We start from the raw sequence: 18,931 nt of genomic DNA, 5'->3' as shown, positions 1-18,931 counted from the left end.
GCATTTTTTTAGCAGTTTTTCCGCAAATGCCCCACTTTGAAAGTTGTAACATCAAGATTAAAATTTATTTTCCTAATGAAGACACACGAGACAAAAACAGAAATGTGTGTAGGCATTTGGCCTAGTTCTGCATGCTTCACTTAACATCTTCAGGCTTCAGGGGGACAATTGTTGATTAAAAATACATAAGACGTGTTCACATATTCACCCAAACGGTTTGTGGAACCTTTTGTCTTTCATAGCGTGTCAATATGTCTGTCTGTGTTATACGGAAAGTTATTTTGCAAGTTATGTGTTTATTTGATTGTTGTTTTACGGCGTACTCATGTTCTGCAAGTTTTATGAATATATAAACTGTTTCATTGCAATACACAGATCAGTTCACACTGGTGTCAAAAGTCCTTATAATGAAGTCATCAATAGTTTTCGTTTCAAATGCAATTTATTTTTTACAAATGAGCATAATTTATCAAGTTCAGTGTAAATGACCACGTTGTATTTTCAAACTAATGTGATGAGAAAATGAATATGTAAACCGGAGCAGATATCCTATAGCGAATACTAAACACACAATTAACAAAAAACTGAAAAGCTTAAAAATGAGCAATTATCAACATGAGTTGTTGGGGATTTCTTTGCGTAAGCCTATATAGGCAGCCATCGTGCAGTTACGAAGTTGTCCCTCACTGGGCAAGCAGTCTAAAGGCATCGTAACAGATATTCTTATACCAATCGTCAGCCAATAAACAATCAGTAAACGCCAGGCCAACGCTCAGAACAACGCTCAATGCAACATCAGAATAAAAGACAAAACAGCATAGAAAGCAAAACCAGGACAATGGTGACAGCTTAGCAGCCCATACCTGTCTTCGGAGACCGCTTCGGTGGCTTAATTGTAAAAGCGTCCTCCTCGAAGGCGGGATACCTGGGATGAAACCCGGGTCGGATTATACCAAAGACTCTAAAAATGTTATTTGTTGCTGCTTCGCTTGCCACTCAGCACTGAGATTTCAAAGCAAGAAGATAAGACCGGTTTGCCAGGTGCCAGTATAATGTGTATTAGGAAGGTGTTATGTTTGGAATCTTCGGCATGATACTTCAGTGGCGGCAGCACTTTGGCGACATGGATTCGCCCTGCCACACGAAGACACAGTATATGTACACACACCTAATGAAAAAAAAAGCCGCCAAAAATAAAATCTTAACAGAACACACAAGATCTTCCAAGATGCCTCGAGGTGAGATATTTGAACGCCATATGCAGGACTCGGTGTATTAATAACCAATTAACAAGGATAATTGACTATGTCAAGATTGTATCTTTCCCTCTGATATAGGCTGAGTGACAGAAAGTTTTGTCTTGGGTAAATTTTGTCCAGAATATGCGGTCGGATTTATAACAAGAGGACTGAGGTCAACAACAAATTATGGGTAATAAAACTGATTATGGGGGAAGCTTTAAAGATTAAAGATTTTAAGGTTGCACTTGACTCACGGCCATACTAGAAAGAATGTGGTTAGACAATATTCTCTGAACTGTACGGGTATATTCCTAGCCTGAGACCATGCCACAAACCCCCACATGAAGTCCTAATGGTCGGCCTGTTTCTGTACAGTACGTATAGGCCATGTTCAGTTGACTTGTGTGATGTTGAGAAAAATATCCAGATTGTATGGATCTCTCATTCATTACTGTAAACTGTTCCTTTCAATTCTCTGTACACGTTATCCCCTTAGCCATTCCCAGTAAAACTAATCTTTCAATCGTGTATCAATCTTGTTCATTTTCCATCAGCTGGAAAACGTCCGAAAACCCAGTAAATTGAAGAGGATTTGATTATTGCTTTAATATTGATTTCAATAACTATTCTTTCCTTATTTGTATACACATAAAACATATATTTATACCTTTGGAACCTTCGGGTGATCGTGGATTTCTGCCGGGCTCTCCCCGGTTTCCATTCACCATAATGTGGCCTCCGTCGTATAAGTGAAATATTCTTGAGTACGGCGTAAAACAACGATCAAATAAATAAGTAAGTACGTAAGCAAGTAAATAAATAAATAAATAAATAAATAAATAAATAATATCTTTGGTATTGTGCAGTGGGTGCGTAAAATAACCCTTTTGTGCATTGCACATTATCACAGAGACTAACATTTCAAGCAATATGAGAGTATAATTAAACTAAACAGTGGGAGAGTCAATCAGAAATTCTGCCTTCGACTCGACACACTTCAATAAGCGTGTGCAGGAATTTTGATGGCGAGATGTACAGATTCAGCAAGTCATAAACATGTGGACAAATATAATTTATTTATTTATTTAAGCGTTGTTTAACGCCATCAAGAATTTTTCACCTGTACACTGAAGGTCAGTTCATGGATGGAGGAACAGGAGTGTCCAGCGTAAACCATCGTCCTTTGGCCACTTACTGACAAACTTTCCCACGACCAATTGCCACACGAGCATCGTCGTCCGCTTACCGTCAACAGGTCCCCACAAGCGATGAGAGCGGCCAGAAGTCCGTTCCGTATAGCTAATCTCCATGTCACATTACACATTTTACATTATCTGTAGAATCTCGCGACAGGTGGTGGAGAAATATGCCAGTCTCTTTGGTGGAAATTGTGAACTGAATCATGGGATATCTAATGTAAACGGCTCCTACAAGAACTTGCCACACCTTGAAACCGAATCTCCGTATTGAAAACTACGATTTCGCCAATCATTGTTGCTATGCATTTAAAAATCCATTGACTATTTTTATATTTCCAAGCAACTCTAAAACAATTACTATCAAAAATTTCTGTCCTTTTACAAAAATCTCCGTTGTCGTAATTTTTTTTTAAGTTTATTTCAACACCAACGGGTTTGGAACTTTTTTGCTCAAATGTTTAAAACGGCTGAAATAGATAGCAGCCGTTTCTCAAACGTTTGCTGCGAAATAGAGAAAAAAAACATACGAGGCTGCGAATATACGTCACACAAGTGTTAGAGATCGAAGAAATGTGTAAAGTGCCGTGGAGACTAGCTTTAGGGAAGTTGGATTTTTCTAGGTAATAGACTTCTGGAGTGGTGGGTGGGAATATGAGGAAATAACCCATCGTCTTTGCCACTGAGACTTATAGAACACTGCGACATTCTTTAAATAGTTGTAAGTTAGAATTGAACTTTTTGCCTTCTACGTTTCAGCACATCGTTACACGGACATAAAAATGTAATTAAGAGCTCAAACAAACTATAAATAGCACTGAAGACCCATGCCTGCAGACTTACATCGTGGAGTTTTGTGACCTAATTATAGGGTGGGTTGAAACAATGTTCTGTTTGATATCATGTAGGCTAATTTAAAGCTTTACAGCTAAGGTACAATGGAGATGATTTCACTGATCTCAACTCAGGCAGAGCTGTTTAGAGTACTTTCTGTTCATTGTTCTGTTCTTTTTTTTAACGACTAAGCATAATGTATGATACTCAATTGCCCCCAAACCACAGACTGATACGTTGTATACCTGAATATCTGCAGCCCGCATGCCCGTTTACCATCCAAACTTAAATCTCTTTATTTAAGCCACTTTTTACAGTAAACTTCGTTCAAGATGTTCGTCGCCATATGACTGAAAAGTTGTAAAGTACGACGTTAAACCCCAGTCACTCACTCACTCGTTCAAGATGAATGCGTTGAACTGAAATAGATATATGTACTGGAGGGTAAAAAGACTTTGAAGCAACGCTGTTCAGTGGAGATCAATTCTATGAATTGAGTTAAGACGGTAGTGAACAGACGTGTCGAACAAAACCTGAACGTGAAAATGTCCCGATGAAGGCAAGTCTTAAATAAGAAAATAAATAGGGAAATATACTCTTGCTTTAATATAAAAACTAGATTTTCTCACAAGATACTCGTCATAGTGCACAGTTCACATTTTCAACTCAGCACCAGGTATTAGGCATTGCACGGCATAATGTAAAGATAAGGGAAGGGCACTGAATTACATTCTGCACTCGAGGTACAGTGTGGAAGAAAAACAGCTTATGGTCATGAGGCTATCATAAGAACATAGTAGAATAGTAATATCCCGCTGCGATGTTGTAGATCACGAGTCTGTACTCCGTACAGTGTGACTGGTTAGTGGAGAGATGTTACTAAAATTAAACAAGGTGATACTGAGGAATTGTGGAACATGATTTCTCGTATTGTTGTTGACAGACTGCATGAGCTCTCTTGTATGGGGCGACTGCATCGGTGGCCTAATGGTTAGAGCGTCCTCGAAGTCGGCAGCCGGTAGGGTCACACAAGGACTGTTTGGCTCGGTGTCAGTATAACGTGACTGTGTGGGGTGTCATGTCTGGTGTTTTCGGCATGATACTGCAGTGGTGGCAGCACTTTGGCGGCTTGGACTCACCCTGCCACAAGTAGACACAGAATATGTACGCGCACCTAATGACTCCTCATCGTCATCTAATTGAACATTTGCTAAAGTACGACGTTAAATCTCGAACATGCATTCACTCTTTTTTGTCTTGTATGGGTGTCGCGGCAAATTTGAGACCTTCGTCTATCAGCTTTGGATCACTCCAGTAGATTCATGTTGCATTGGGTTTTAATGTGACAATTCATAATATGTTCCCTTATTTTTCTCTCCGACTGTACCACAATGCAACGCGAGGCGATCAGGAACTGAATGCTCCAAGCAATACGCCTATATTCACAGGAAATGAAATGAGCTTATCGTCGGCCTGTACGTCTCTTTGTATGCACTATAAAAGACTAAATGTCAGTCGGTATTTGCATTATGACTATTTAGTGTCATTTCAATCAGTTATGGTGGATAACGTTTACCGAAATGGTTGTGCGCTACAAATATGGCCAACTTGTTGTATTTGTTCAAATGCATATCCCTCTGGTTTAAGTATATGGCCTTAAACGAAAAAGGGTTGTTCCAGGTCAAAAATCACTAGGTCAGTTCCTCTTGCTTGATCATGTAAAGAGAAGCACTCAGCAGGATTCATCATAGCAAGACACAAGAAATGTCGTAGGCGAATTAAGTCGGCCAAAATTTGCCCACAGGAAGTATCAGGGTTGAAAAACACGACAGACACTGATCTGAGAGCCCATTGGAGGTAACAGGAAATCAAAATAGTCAAATGTGCAAAACTTTCTTTGACCCCACCATAAGGTGTTGCGGATGAGATCACATACAACCTCAGAGATCACTGATCTCTCCTCTGTTTTATTCCTCATGGGCACAGTTGAGTAATCCTTAAAGGGGATCTCTCAAAAGAATAATCTGTTAAATTTAACAGAAAGTCTGTTGTCCGAGTGATGCTAGAATGTATTATGTTATCACAGCAGATTATTCTGTTAAATATAACACACTTATTCTATTAATTCACTATAAAGATTCTATTAGACTAAGGGGATATTATGTTGAATATGACACAATATTGTGCTACAATAACAGAATACACCAGTCATTATGTCACCAGTTTGTCTGCAAATCGTCATCCCAAAGGACGAATGAACAATAGACTGTAAAGCTAGTGGCCGAATTACCATGTGAAAGGTTCTCCCATTGGCTGAAGCGATATTACAATAGTCTTGTATACGTCCCACTCACATACATGTGTGTCAACAAGCAATTTATTTTAACTAATTAGCGCAGTTCATTAATTCCCGAGTTCTAATCGTTAGTAGCAGCGCCAACCTTTGTGCGGAAGACAATAGAGTGAAGTGTTCTGTCATGTGCTCGCGATTTCCAGAGGACATTGTCTTCGTTCCTATTATCAGTATGCACTACACTTCGTACACCCATCAGCATATACAAAACAAGCGTCTCTTTGTGACGATATCGGCACATGGGAAAACCTAACTAGGAGTTTTATGCCACGTCATTTTAAATGAATGAATCATAATGGCTTAGCGCCACATCGCACGTCATTTTAAGGGAAAAGACAACAAATAATGTAACCTGAATTATTTAAGACGAAGGGTGAAAAAAATGTCTAAGCGGTCAAAGACACTTGTTTTCCGACGCGCTTGGTAATTCTGTAAATCAGCTTCTAATAAGGAGCTGCCTTCCTCTCGGGCCGTACACATGGAAAGGTTTACTAACAACTGGTCGTGGGTTTCCCGGTTTTCTCCCACCTTAATGCTGGTCGTAGTCGTATAGGTGAAACATTCTTGAGTATTCTAAAGCCGTAAAACACCAGTTAAATAATAAGTAAGTCCAATAAGGAATGCTTACGGGGCCATGGGATGTGCCAAGTTAGGACAACCACAGAAACACCATGTCGCGTCACTCGTACCCCAAGCACATATGGCAATACAGGTCTCGGGTGACATAAGCGGAAACAGGCGCGTCCTAGGGTTATAGAAATAACCTGACTGGATTAAACTGATGACATAACAAACGATCAACATGCGTGGTTTTGCCTAATTTGAATTGCGATATCTCTGTTGTGCAACATTGCAAAAATTAATCCAGTTATGCTTTTTAAACGTCCCGCAGAATACTCTATCCATGCACATATACATTTGGTCTCTTCTTGTCCTTTCTCTAAGCTCCGACGAGTAAGATCTATTCGAGCGCGGAGTTTAGCTTTTACGATATCGGGAGTGATCTTCTTGTCCTTGATCGTGGCGGGATTAAGGGGGGAGTGGTGTCATTTGTTTATTCTTGTGCGTTGTGGAGGTCAGTCATTATGATAGGAAAACAGCATATTTCTGTGAAATCTTGTTCAGGGTATGTTAATTTTCAACATTAACATATACGTAATTTTACGCAAAAGCTAAATGAATCGAGGTCGCTATACTACTACTATAACGACTGACTGTTTTTGACTGCCATACACAAGATGCACTCTGATGTGGTCAATTTAACTTGACTGCAATCATTGACAATTCTTTTCTAGCCAAACTGCCAAAACCTGACTTTTGCCTAACATATCACTCGGCAAGTTTGCCAGTACGATGTGGCTTGCCATACGATACACACGTACGGTGATATTGATCCACCGCACAGTTCCAACCGTCACACAGAAACGGTCGCCATATAGCTGCAACCATCACACAGTACCATCAAACCAGTTCACTACGCGTGACCGAGGTTTTTCAGGGTTATGTTCAGTGATGAACCTTCAATGCTGTGGTTATGACCCCTCGGGGCAATCAATTCTTTGGCAGTATACCACCTGGGCCACAAGAAAGATTTTGAAGCTTGGGTTACTGGTTTCCATCTAAACCTTAGTGTACCACATATCTTAAAGACTGCAGCATAGACAGTAAAAGAGCAGATACGCCAAGCAGTGTAATACAGTTGTAGTTGGCAAAAGGGCACAAGTAGTTGGCAAATGTGCACAAGTAGCTGGCAAATGGGCACAAGTAGCTTGTGAAATTTTGCCTATTGTCAATTTAACTCAGTTAGGGTTTTATTGTAACTGTTTATGTAAATGCTTAAATAGAAACATCTTTAAGTTGCTTGGTACACCACATCAGCCACAGTATTGTAGATTCTAGGGATAGTGTTTTGGTCTCCAGATAAATGTTTGCATACAACATATGCCACAGCAATAAAGATCCTGAAGACGTCGTTGTTCTTGGTTTCTTTTCACACTCTGATTTGCAATTTTGCTGGATTGTTTCACTCTATTTTCTTTGTCCACTTTATTCACTTATCGGTAATTACAACTATGTACAGTGTATTTCTGGTGCAGCTTTCAGCGAACTACATTTTCATCTAACTTTTTGAAAAATGCGAAACAATTTTCGGGCCCACTTCGACTTGAATATCATTGGAATTGCCCTCATTGTTTGTGAGTACCACCTGTTTAACATTTTGGTCCACACTAAGGAACATATATTTATTTGGCATTATATATCAATCGGGTTTATGAGTAGGGGAAATCTGAAAGTACCGAGAAGAAACCACCAGAATCAAACCACCAGAATCGAACCACCGAGAGGAAACCACAGGGCTTGGTCTTGTGCCTGGCCGACATCCTGACGTGAACACCCAATGCATTTGATAAATGGCCTTGAACTGGCGAAGTCTGTACTACACAGTCATGGATGGCCGCGTTAACTTGTTATCAAGGGAGTTAACTGATAACAGATATGACGGCGCATTTGCAATAAATTGTTGAGGTACTAAAACTGAGCCGTCAACGAATCTTATTTCAGTATAAGTCATTTTCCAGTTGCACCACTGGTTGGTACTGTGTGTACAAGAAATAAGCCACAAAATCTTTATGTAGTTTATTTTTGTAAACAGTTTATTTCATTTGAAAAACATATTTACAAACAGTGCAGTTGGTGATTTTGAAGAAAAAAATGGCCCACAGTGATCTCTCGCAGTTGCTTCCTTTGACTTGAATTGTGCGAAGGCATTAACGAAGTAAACAGGATCTGTGAAGCAGATTTTATGAAGTTTTCTCAAAATTAGCCATCATGATCCATACAAAATTCCCCTTGGAATAATTTCCGAGAATTTTTTTTTAAACAAATATAGAGATAAATATTCATAGAAAAGTCATAGAGTACTTATTTACAAAAAAACGTGCAATCTCTGTACAGTCAAATTATGTGCATCATAGATTTATAACACGTCAGTTTTATTAATTGAGCATTACAGTCGGCTGATTAAATAGTAATAAGAAACGACTACTGTACATTTCCAAACATTAAGGAGTTGAATCGATTTTAACTTAATTAACATAATAATCTGTACGTTGTGTTTTATATGTGAATCATGATGGTGACAGGAAGCATCATGATGGCCGATGGCAAGATGATCAACCTTGCATGAAACGTGATGTGAGTCGGATGAAGTATTTGCATTGGTTATATTATACCATTATCAGGAAAAGCTAAAACCCACCAATTGTAATTGCTCATTGACATGGTGCAAAAGTAACGAGGACCGATTCCACAAAGCTCTTTCCGACTAATCTGAAATATGATTTTAGGGCTAATTTGGGGATATTAAGAGTTAAAATCTTATTTATCAATTCAATGTTCTCTTTAGGAAAATGTGTCAAAATTTCAGCTTAAATTACCAGAAACTAAGCATCATGGCCGTTTTGACTTGAGTCAGTATTGGTGAGTGGAATGGGTCCCAGTTGTGCAAGTAAAAAAAATAAATATATGACACTATATGACAGGCACCAAGTGAAACAGCAAATTGTGAGCACATTTTAAACGGGTCCCTTCCAAACAATTTGCAATCTAACCATTTAAATAAGTTGCACTGAAAGGTATTATAAATCACCAGCCGGGAATTTTTCCCGCCGAAACTAATTGGGGTTCAACTAGGGTGTTCAGTCTTGCCTGTGTGAAGACGTTTTAGTGACCAAACTGGTAACGTATTACTCATTCGTGCAAGAGAAGAACAGATAAGTGTACCACTTTTAAAGCAGACAATGAAAAACATATAAATGTACCATACTATCAACAGTATTTTTTATTAAACAGACAAACCATTTCTTAAATAAGCCTTTTTGCCTTTTCACTTCTTTTTGAATTTGTCACGTTCTCGCCATGTACATCACATACGGATAAGTTATATGGTGACAGACGGAAATCCAATAAATCTAAATTCAGATTTGATTTGATTGCTGTTTTACGCGGTTCTCAAGAATATTTCACTTATACGACGGCGGCCAGCATTATGGTGGGTGGAAACTGGGCAGAGCCCGGGGGAAACCCACGACCATCCGCAGGTTGCTGGCTGACCTTCTCACTGACGACCGGAGAGGAAGAAAGCATGAGCTGGACTTGAACTCACAACGACCGCATTGGTGAGAGGCTCCTGGGTCATTACGCTGCGCTAGCGCGCTAACCGACTGAGCCACGGAGGCCCCTCTAAATTCAGAACTTTTTCCCACCATATAATTGTGCACAACATGAAATAACGCGCTGTCCACATGGATCGTTGCTGAAAGAAATGCGCCGAGCGTACAGCGTGCATGGGAGACATTAAAACTGCCTGGTGGACAATACAGCTCCGGAAGAATTTCGGTCGAACGGGGTCCATGCTTGCCACGTAAGCAAAATGTCCTACATACAGATTCTTCCCATTCAATGAGATTCCCAGGCCACAGAGTGTTGCAGTGGTTGACCAGGATTATAGAGCACGCTTCAGGGACATATGTAACTTTCACACTCCGCATTATCTATTCATTTGATAAAAGTCCAAAACATCTTCAGAAAGATCACTGTAGAAATTGGAATTATCTGCCCGGACACAAGATTATGCCCCAAAGGGATGAAAGCAATTCAGGGAGATCAAATAGCACGAAGAAGACGACAGGAGTTATCCGTCTTGATCTGGATTTCCTACCGCTGTAAATACAACCTACGATCAGCGTTCCTGGAAGTGTTGTCGTTATGAAAGCGACGTTCTTCGAAGCGCCTTCCTTCACGGAAGCAACATTCCTGGAAGTAATTTCTTTCAAAGAAGCAACTTTCCTGGAAGACTTTCACGGAAAAAAAAACGATCCAGTTCAATGAAACGTGCAAACGATGAACCTGAATTTCTACCAGCAGTTGTGATTATAGGTCTGTGTTTAATTAGGAATCACTCTCATGGAGAATGTCAGGTGGATGATATTGTAACGTGGTGATCTTCCTCACGCGGCTCTCGATATCTGCATCAGTGTCACTCTCCGAGACTTCGGATATTCTCGGCAAGTCGAAGTTGTCTGGCGATGTTTCCAAATCACCTAGCCATCGTTCTAAGTGGTTATAATCTCCCTTGCCGGGCAAGCGACCTGGGTTAAAGATTACGTTAATCGTCGTCAAGTTGCTCGGCGCAGCTACTGAATTCAGATGAGTGCTATTCGTACACTGGCTGTTGTTCTTGGAATAATTCCTTTTTCGCTTCCTTTTCCTGTCCAGTGACTGTCTTCTGGTAACAACCGTTTTTTCCCTGTTTGAGAAAATAAAAGATGTAGATTTGTCTTCCACATAAAGTAAAATATTTCAGACAGTATGCGATTATTCTGCTGTGCCCCCAACTGAACGGAAATTGTCCGCTAATTATAACGTGAAAAGCTACCCTCACTTTCCCATTTATCACATGGCAGATGGTCCTATTAAGAAGTATCTTTGATACTTCCAGTTTATTGCATCCAACGGAAAAGAGCCATATGATTCAAAAGATTCCGTTATGGAGAAATTATCAGTAAGGACATAAGTTACTTCCTGATTGTCATTAAAAGCCTTCATTTCTGCGTACACAAGTAGACGTACTTTCAGTCAATAAAGCAAGGGCCTTTTGTGGTAGTGAGTTACCTCCCTTTACTATAGATACACGTTTTAAAATAGTTTTAGCAACACAGAAGTAATGTGCAAAACAGCAAGTCTTACCATGTTGACAAATATGTCTACTGGACTATGGCGGACTGATCACACGTAATAAGCCGCATATCTAGTTGCGTATAAAGTGTATTTGATTAGTACTTAAACCCGCACTCAATTTTTCTTCTGTTATTCACCAGAAGTTAGGTTTGTGGATGGAATGTAATTCTGTGTTGTTTGACTGTGCACAATGACTGCTACGTCAGGTATAAGATGACGTTGCTATTTTACCCTAGGACCGAACTTGCCGCTTACACCATTACCACAACCGTTGCTTACCGTCGCCTGAGGTGTAACACGACCACAAATGTTATGCCAATCACGAGGACGCTAGCCACTCCCCCGATCACTGCTCCAATCAGCACTGGTGAATAAATAAATAAATATTGATACATTGTAAAATCTAGAATATGTCACCTATAATATGGTGTTCAGGTTTGTCGATGGCGGAAATCAGTGAGGCTAATTATTCCATTCATATACACATTACAGCGTTACACCCGGTAACTGGATCCTTGACTCAGCTCTGTTCTAGTTTCTTTCAGTGTGTATTTTTCTGATTTTGAGCTGTGAAGTTTCAGGTATCAACAGGATTTACATGAATTGCGCGAAATTTTCTGAGCCCACTACCTTGGGTGACAAAGCTTTAGCACTAGCAGGGCAAGTGCTGTTGTTTATACCCTACCCCGCCTTTAAAACCCGTAAACCTATGTCATGCGCACTCGTAACAGCTATGTGGGTTATACGTCACAAGTTTGCCTACGTCATCGCACCGGGAGGAATGAATAATTTTAAATTGGTAAATTCACGATAGATGTTCTCTCCCTACTCTGTACACTGGTTTGTTTGCGTCCCTTGATTTTACCGCCTCCCCGGCCTGAAGAGAAGGACTTCCGGTGATGGGAAGGTAGTTGGCGATGGCGCAATCACAGGGATGTGATTGATCAAGTGATCTGAGTGAATAAATAGCGTAGATTTTATGCAGAAAATTGTGTGCTTTCGTGTTCAACAAAGAACACAATACAAAGCTTAAACTCAAATTATTTTCAAGCGTGAAATGTTCCCAGTTCCGTAGTTTACATATGTTTGACCTCAACACTCGACTCTCACCTTTCTTGCTTTCCGTTTCTTCATCCTGTGAATTGTCCGGATATGCTTTAGGGATACTACTAGGTGATCCAAATCCAGGGAGCTTACGGGTAGTCTTGGCTGTTTGCTGGCTCCTTGTGGGCGGTCTGGATTTAGAGAACCCACTCAAAGTGGTTTTGCGTTCCACAGTCGGCTTGGTTAAGGGTGGACTTGTTGCCGTTGGTAAGGTTGACGGTCGGGTTATGGACGTTGTGAGAGTCGGGCGACCTGAGGTGACTTCGGAGACGTTAAAACTTCCAGGTGGACAATACAACTCTTGGAAGGACATCGGCTTTGCGGGGTCCATACCTGCACATAAACAAAATGTGTGGGTCAGGTAATCCGAAAATAATAATATATGTATAAATATATAATGCTGTGCGGCAGGTTACATTTGATATGGTATGTTATTGAAACGGTGCTAGACAGCAAGGGTCGCTACAAATTACAAATGGCTTCTATACACCTTGTTGGTACGTGAATACTGGGCAAGTCCCCTCAACCAATCTAATGGAATCTTGAATAATGGAATCTTGAAAATATACAGGAACGTTTTGATTTGTTTATCTGTTTCACGCGATTCTCAGGACTGACTAATGGAATGGTTCGTGTAACTTCATATTCACAAGCGAGATCAGTGTCACGTATGGTCCAAACAATAGTGTCCAGAGTAAACCACGGGCCTTCCCAAACCAATAATGTCTAATGAACTGCAAAATTAACAAAACGGCAATTGTTTTCTTACCTAACTCTGCTTAAGCCATGGCCCTAGAGGGCGTGTAATTTGCTACTATTTATTTCACGAACAATTAAATTAAAATCTTGAGTGAGGTAAACTGACAAGAGGATGTATTTCATCGGTCACGTGTGACCATTGGCCAGTTATCACACTGTCTTCGTTGTTTGGTTTTACTCTCTATGTCTTCAGTCATATTTTATTTTCTTTATTTATTCGATTGGTGTTTCACGCTGCACTCAATAATATTTCACTTCTACGACTATGACAAGCATAATGGTCAAAGGAAACCCGGCAGAGGCCGAGGGATACCTTCACACTGACAGCATTGGTGAGAGGTGTCTGGGTCATTGCGCTGCTCTAGCACGTTAAACCACAGGTCTATGGCAAGTATAACATGCCTCGTTCCTGGCTATTTCATCTCGTTTAAAAACGAGACTCTAGTAAAGGTTATGGGTTAAGTCCGTGTGAAAACACTTGGCTTTACCAAGTACCAGACAAATCGCCCAATGTTAGGCCTGTGCAGAGCCAGAGGGAGCTGGATTCGAACTCCTATTCCGGATCAAGATTTAGTGGTTTGAATACACAAAACATACAAATCTCCTGACGTACGGCTTACGATAATCCGATAACAGCTCGATTCGAACTAGTCACATATCTAATCAATGGTTGTTATACTTTAAATACACAAGAACAAAGATACAAAGGACAGATCAGTTAAAAAAAACTACATAATTCAGGCGTATAGAGGAAACGTTTGTATATCAGCGAAATGAAAATCAGTTTAATCAAGGTGGGTATGCTGTCAAGCGGAAACTTTATTTTCTGCCATGTTGCCCAGCTGACTCATTGACTGATTGGATAGAAACTGGCTAAAGACTATTTAATTATTTATTTGATTGGAGTTTTACGCCATGCGCAAGAATATTTCACTTATACGACGGGCCAATATTATGGTGGAAGGAAAGCGGGGGGAACCCACGATCATCCGCAGGTTGCTGCAGACCTTCCCACGTACGGCCGAAGAGGAAGCCAGCATACGCTGTACTTGAACTCGCATTGACCGCATTGATGACCCGCTCCTGAATCATTGCGCCGTGCTGGCTAACCACGTCGCCGCATGAAGGCCCATCCTAAAGATTATATAGTGAATCTGAGTGAGTAACCCGTCGACATACACGACCACGTCAACATCACTATATTATCCCAGAATGTGCAACGCTGGCGACCGAACAAAAAACATTCTGATCATTTCGGATTGTATTAACATTTCTCGATCTTTATCTTTATCTTTATTCAAGGTTTTGTCTTTATTTGCAAGGAGGTTCGGTTAGAGAATATTGACGTGTATGTTTGACTCAATATCATCATGCGATTAATTCCGATACAACAGTATTATTATTCAATAATGGGAGGATTTCAATGTCACACTAACTGGCAAGGTTTTCCAATATTAATATTGACCTCGATTTGTGGCGTTTGTCAGAATTGATTTTCCTTGTCAATAAAATATTTTAATTATCATAAAATGGACTCAATCGTTGAGAATTATTCGGCCATCGGCCCTAATAAAACATGTTGCACTCTATAGTGATAGAAAAAAATACTTGTGACTGCATTGAAGTATTTCATTCAGAACTGCTTTGGTGAATTAATTTTATTTTCAAGTTTATGTACTTCCCTAAGGTGGTCATTTATATATTTATCTGACCGGTGTTTAACAGTGTGGTCAGAATATTTCACTGATACGATGGTCATTAGGCTTATGGGTGGAGGAAACTGGATTGCCAGTACACTATTCCCTTTCGAGGGATACCTGAGGAAAGTCGTGTAAATATAAAATAAATTTACGTCCTCAGACTCTCCGGCCGTACGTGGGAAGGTCCTTCGGCAACCTGCGGATAGTCGTGGGTTTCCGTCGGGCTCTGCCTGGTTTCCTCCCACCATAATGCTGGCCGCCGTCGCATAAGTGAAATATTCTTGAGTGCGGCACCAATAAAACACCAATCAAATAAATAAATAAATAAATATGTGCTTAGAACATTCCTTGTGTCTTTCAATTAACTGTATCTGTATCACTGAAATCAGTTGACTGCGTCTCTTCACACGTTTCCATCTTAGTTATGTCTTGGGTGGTGTTGTGTTGAACGTTGCTTTGGAAACTGATCTTGCGCTTGCACAAAGTAATCGTAGATTAAGTTGACTCTAACTACCATGGTGACATATGTTAAAAACATATGTTGCCATGTAAGTTATAATCAACTTAACCTAAGATCTCCTTCTGTAAGAGGCCTCAACGAACGTCCATTTTGGTTGATGATTAGTATGCGAATGTCTGTTACCGCTCCTAGATTAAGGGAAATGATAACGATTAATTCCACATCATTCCGACAATCATATATGCCTACTACAGTCAAGGACCGAAAATCGACGTAAATTCCACAGCCTTACCTGTTTGCGTGCACTGATAATGCACTGCCATATACGACGTGAAAGATTTGTTCCCACATTCTGGCATTACGCTCCTCTGTGTCCACACTGAGCAATTTTGACGATAGCTGCACTCCTTCAGTAGGTTGTTCACTTCACCGTGTCCACCGTACGTCACACAGTCTCCACATTTGGGCTCGCAACAGGCCTCGCTGCCCCCTTCGATAAGCCCACTTTCGGGGCACATGGCCACATCGCGGGTACCGAAAAACACAAAATTGATTAATATGAGGGTGCCTTCCTCACAGCTGATCTGCACCTTGGGTTTGTAGAAGTTAGAGTAACACCCTACGGCCACATAAGTGCCATCTGAAACAGAACGTAAAGAGTATTTAATACACTGTGAGTCAAGTTACAAAAACAAAGTCGGAATGTCTGGAATCATAAAATAAGCAACATAAGCTTAATCAACGATGGTACCTGGGTTCGTATTTATCAAGCAACTTTCAAAATTTAAGTCACAGATTTCAAATGCTTAAAACATTAGTGCGAGCTCAATGGCTGTCGGTTGGGGAATATTTGGATATGCCATATTCATGGCTGCGTGAAAACAACAAATTCAGAACAGGAAATAACTCAAATTGTGGTTGGCACATTGTTCTGCAATAAAGAATCAGTGCACAAAGTTTAAACCTCCTTGAGCAACAAATTTTTGGTTGTAGCTGTGTTCGAATGTTTGACTTATGTCTTAAGACGTTCTCAGGTTACAACTGGACGCACGTCTCGGCGCCTGATGTCACCACGTTATGCAACCTTTGCGTTTCCTATTTTGGGTGTATCTTTCCCCTTAGCACTAAATCTTACTGCAGCTCCACAAAACGTTCCTGAACAAATCAATGGAGGTAAATTTCCCTAATCATACTAAGTTTATCACCCTTTCGCCCTGTTCTGAAAAATTCAAAATTTCTTAGACGAGCATAATTCCGGCTCCCTTGCGTAGAAATATATATACTAGATTGACATCTATTTCTGCCAACAAACTTACCTTGTTTTTCAGCTGTCATCGGAACAGGTGGTGTTGTGGTCGGTGCTACAGTCGTTGTTTTGCGGACAGTTGGAGTCGCCAGTTTTCCAGTAACACGGATTCTGTCTTTCTGAATCGTGGATTTTACAGTCGGTGAGATTGTATTGACTGCAGTCGGTGCCTCTTTTGTCGGTGATGATAGCGGAGGAAGGGTTGTTGCTGGCGGTGGCGTCGTGGATGGTAGAGGGCATCCGTATATCTCTTCAAACAACATCCCGTTAGCCTCTGAAGTTAATGAATGACTAAAATCTGAAAAAAATAGTTCATTAGGGTGTTAGTTTAAAAACAAACTTTGTTTCTAATACTATTCAACGCCAGTTAATAACAAGAACCAGTAATAAGATACCCTAACAGTAGACATATTTGTCGACTTCATCAGACTTACTTTTGCTTTTGTTGACTTCATCATGAGATTTATTTTGGTTTATATTATTAGTGTTTTAATACGTACTTAAAGAAATGTTTTATTCTGAATAATGGTGGTGACGTTTATTGGTGGGGTAAACCAGGCTGTATCAATTACGCAATATACCTCTAACGTAAGACTGTTACAGTCCAACTGACGTCAGGCTCTACAGTCCAACTGACGTCAGGCTGTACAGTGGAACTAACGAGAGCTCGAAGCCATGCAACTGCCAACACGATCAGTTCACTACGATATGTAACGATATACCAAGTTGATGCGTCTGAGGACCTGGGCTCACATGCACGAAGCCCTCTTAACGTTAAGAATCTGTAGCTACCATGGCAACCAGCACTGAATAGGCGTTACGTCATCATGGTAGTTAAGTGCTCTTAACTTTAACAGGGCTTCGTGCAAGTTGGCCATAACCCCAGGATCACGACGCGATCTTAAGATTTAGGAAAAAATATGAACTGACTTCAAAATCGCTATTTCTTACGTAACAAGGTCAAACAGTGCTTTACAAAGTAAGTTCTGGGTGAGTTAACAAATTTCTGCTAAAATAACGGAAAGTAACATACCAAGCTTAATGATTGAAAAATTGACTTGTCTAAGATCGCTTCCTGATCTAGGTGCCTGAGGTATAAGAATAGTGTTTTTGTTGAGATAGTGCATATGCGTAAATATCGCTTTATACTCCTGTACGGCCGCATTAGAATTATCCCGTGGTGATTCACCTGTTCAATACTGTCAGAGGAGACATTAGCGTGGCTTACCTCTCAGACATTCATAATGCACAACCATATATGAGGTGTATTCCTGATTCCCACAGCCCTCTATATGCGTGAGCTGCGTCCAGGGAGAGCACTCTCTCTCACCGCTGCAGTTCTGATAAATATAGCTGGCGTCATTAGACTGAGAGATGACACAGTCGCCACAAGCCGGTACACAGCAGCCAGTCTGTTCTGGCGTGCTGATGAATCCCGATGACGGGCAACTGCTGTTGGACTTTGTCGCAAAGAAAACACCATATATAGCGATGCCTTCTCCTCTTTGGCACTTTATCTCTATTTTCTGCTTGTAGAAGGAAGAATAGCAGCCTACGGCCTGACGTGGGCCAGCTGAAACGGAGAAAGTACGGGATATATTCAAACGTGAGCCTTCTTCTAAAGAATCATCGTAACCGCTTGTTGTCTGGATTCAAAGATATAGGTTTTTTAGGATATAGGCATTTTTGAAGTGTTTTTTCTTGGCATACATGATATCATCCATACATTTATCTACCCAAGCAACCAAAAAATTGTAAAAACACTGTTAACTAACTTCAAAACCAAAGTCATTACTGTCCTTTAAGCGTAAAGTTCCAGGCCATGTATAATCAAACCACACAATTCTGTATTCATTTTTTTTATCAGTTTGGTATATTAAAAGTATATTACTAGGCACAACGTGAAACTTAAATATCGGCTTACCAATAGGTGGCGTTGGCGTTAAAGTTGTTGGTTCGATCGAGGGAGTTACCTGCCCTTTGCCGCCAGGGTCACCTTCGTTATGGCTACAGTAGACTTGGTTGAAAGACGGGGTAGTACTGGTTACAGATGTATCGGGTATAGTTTCTGAAGGAAAATGGAAGTATTGATTTTGATTTCACTTCTTCTGTGTTGTTTGTATTTGTGACCAAACGCAGGAGAAACATAAGAAAACGAGACCAACAGTTGTTAGACTAGAGGAAATTTTTACGCGAATATACTACAGCATAAAGAGTAAAACCAGAGCAATCACGACAT

The 18,931-nt window shown here is 40.4% G+C and overlaps 1 protein-coding gene across 2 annotated transcripts in view; it reads right to left on the bottom strand.

The window, feature by feature from the left end:
• Positions 1-8,266: 8,266 nt before the first annotated feature.
• LOC135473890 (uncharacterized) overlaps positions 8,267-18,931 on the bottom strand; it is a 36,260-nt gene continuing 25,595 nt past the window's right edge. For both annotated transcript variants that reach the window (XM_064753832.1, XM_064753824.1), the window contains exons 3-9: positions 18,617-18,760; positions 17,921-18,265; positions 16,703-16,990; positions 15,679-16,026; positions 12,474-12,800; positions 11,643-11,727; positions 8,267-10,932 (exon numbers count right to left, since the gene is read on the bottom strand). In XM_064753832.1, the coding sequence (XP_064609902.1) occupies positions 10,575-10,932; positions 11,643-11,727; positions 12,474-12,800; positions 15,679-16,026; positions 16,703-16,990; positions 17,921-18,265; positions 18,617-18,760 (1,895 nt within the window). In that variant the 3' untranslated portion in view covers positions 8,267-10,574. The remainder of the gene's footprint in view (positions 10,933-11,642; positions 11,728-12,473; positions 12,801-15,678; positions 16,027-16,702; positions 16,991-17,920; positions 18,266-18,616; positions 18,761-18,931) is intronic.

The sequence above is a fragment of the Liolophura sinensis genome, chromosome 1 (assembly GCF_032854445.1).
Source record: "Liolophura sinensis isolate JHLJ2023 chromosome 1, CUHK_Ljap_v2, whole genome shotgun sequence".
Lineage (NCBI taxonomy): Eukaryota > Metazoa > Mollusca > Polyplacophora > Chitonida > Chitonidae > Liolophura > Liolophura sinensis.
The sequence above is the reverse complement of the archived record's forward strand: the minus strand, read 5'-3'. Positions and strand labels throughout refer to the sequence as shown.